The sequence below is a fragment of the Antrostomus carolinensis genome, unplaced genomic scaffold (assembly GCF_000700745.2).
Source record: "Antrostomus carolinensis isolate BGI_N321 unplaced genomic scaffold, ASM70074v2 scaffold28449, whole genome shotgun sequence".
In the NCBI taxonomy this organism is placed as follows: Eukaryota; Metazoa; Chordata; class Aves; order Caprimulgiformes; family Caprimulgidae; genus Antrostomus; species Antrostomus carolinensis.
This window is the reverse complement of record NW_010339669.1, coordinates 10,526-11,256: the sequence shown is the minus strand read 5'-3', so window position 1 is coordinate 11,256 and position 731 is coordinate 10,526. Positions and strand designations below refer to the sequence as shown.

Below are 731 nucleotides of genomic sequence, written 5' to 3'. Positions count from 1 at the left end.
GAGGATACTGGGGGCCTGGGGAGGTGCTGGGGACCTGGGGAGGTGCCAGCCATGGGCTGAGACCAGCTCTTGTTCCCAGATCGATGAGTGCGAGGCGCTGTGCGAGGAGGTGTCGGGGTTCGCAGACACCGAGGTGTTTGGGGGGTGGCTGCAGAGCGACTGCCGCCCCTTCAAGCAGGCACTGCTGAGTGCCATCAGGAGCCGGGGGCTGGTGCTCCGGCAGCACCTTGCCAGACATGTCACCACCAGGTAGGAGCCTGGCTGGGATGCAGCGATGGCATGGCTGTGTGCCATGTGCCTGGGCAGGGCTGACCCGAGGGACAGAGCCGTCTCTTGGGATGCAGGTGTGCAGGGTGGGGGTGTGGGTGAAGCTGCCAGGCCCCCCTGTGGGGGTGAATCCCTGGGGACTGTGCCCAGCCAAGAAATTCCCCAGCGAGCACAGGGGCTGCCCCATCAGGGACACCCGGTGAGTGCCACCACCTTCCACCCAGCCTCCAGGAGCTGAAGGATTTCATCCAAGAGGTGAATGCCGGCAGGAGTCCTTTGGAGGAGGGAGACTATGACGGGCTGGTGGAGGTGATGAAACACCTTATGAGGGTCAAGGAGAGGCAGGCGGTGACTGACAGCATGTTTGAGCCCCTGAAGGAGACAGTTGCCCTGCTCAGCACTTATGGAGAGGAAATGCCGGAGGAGATCCACCTGCAGCTCCATGTGAGCTTCTTGGGGTGCGG

The 731-nt window shown here is 63.2% G+C and overlaps 1 protein-coding gene across 1 annotated transcript in view; it reads left to right on the top strand.

The window, feature by feature from the left end:
• The window catches only part of LOC104531143 (dynein heavy chain 17, axonemal-like), a gene marked incomplete at its 5' end in the record, with an annotated part of 16,069 nt that overhangs the window by 4,936 nt on the left and 10,402 nt on the right, over positions 1 to 731 (top strand). The window contains 2 exon segments of the mRNA XM_029086975.1: positions 77 to 249; positions 492 to 711. Coding sequence (XP_028942808.1) covers positions 77 to 249; positions 492 to 711 — 393 coding nt within the window.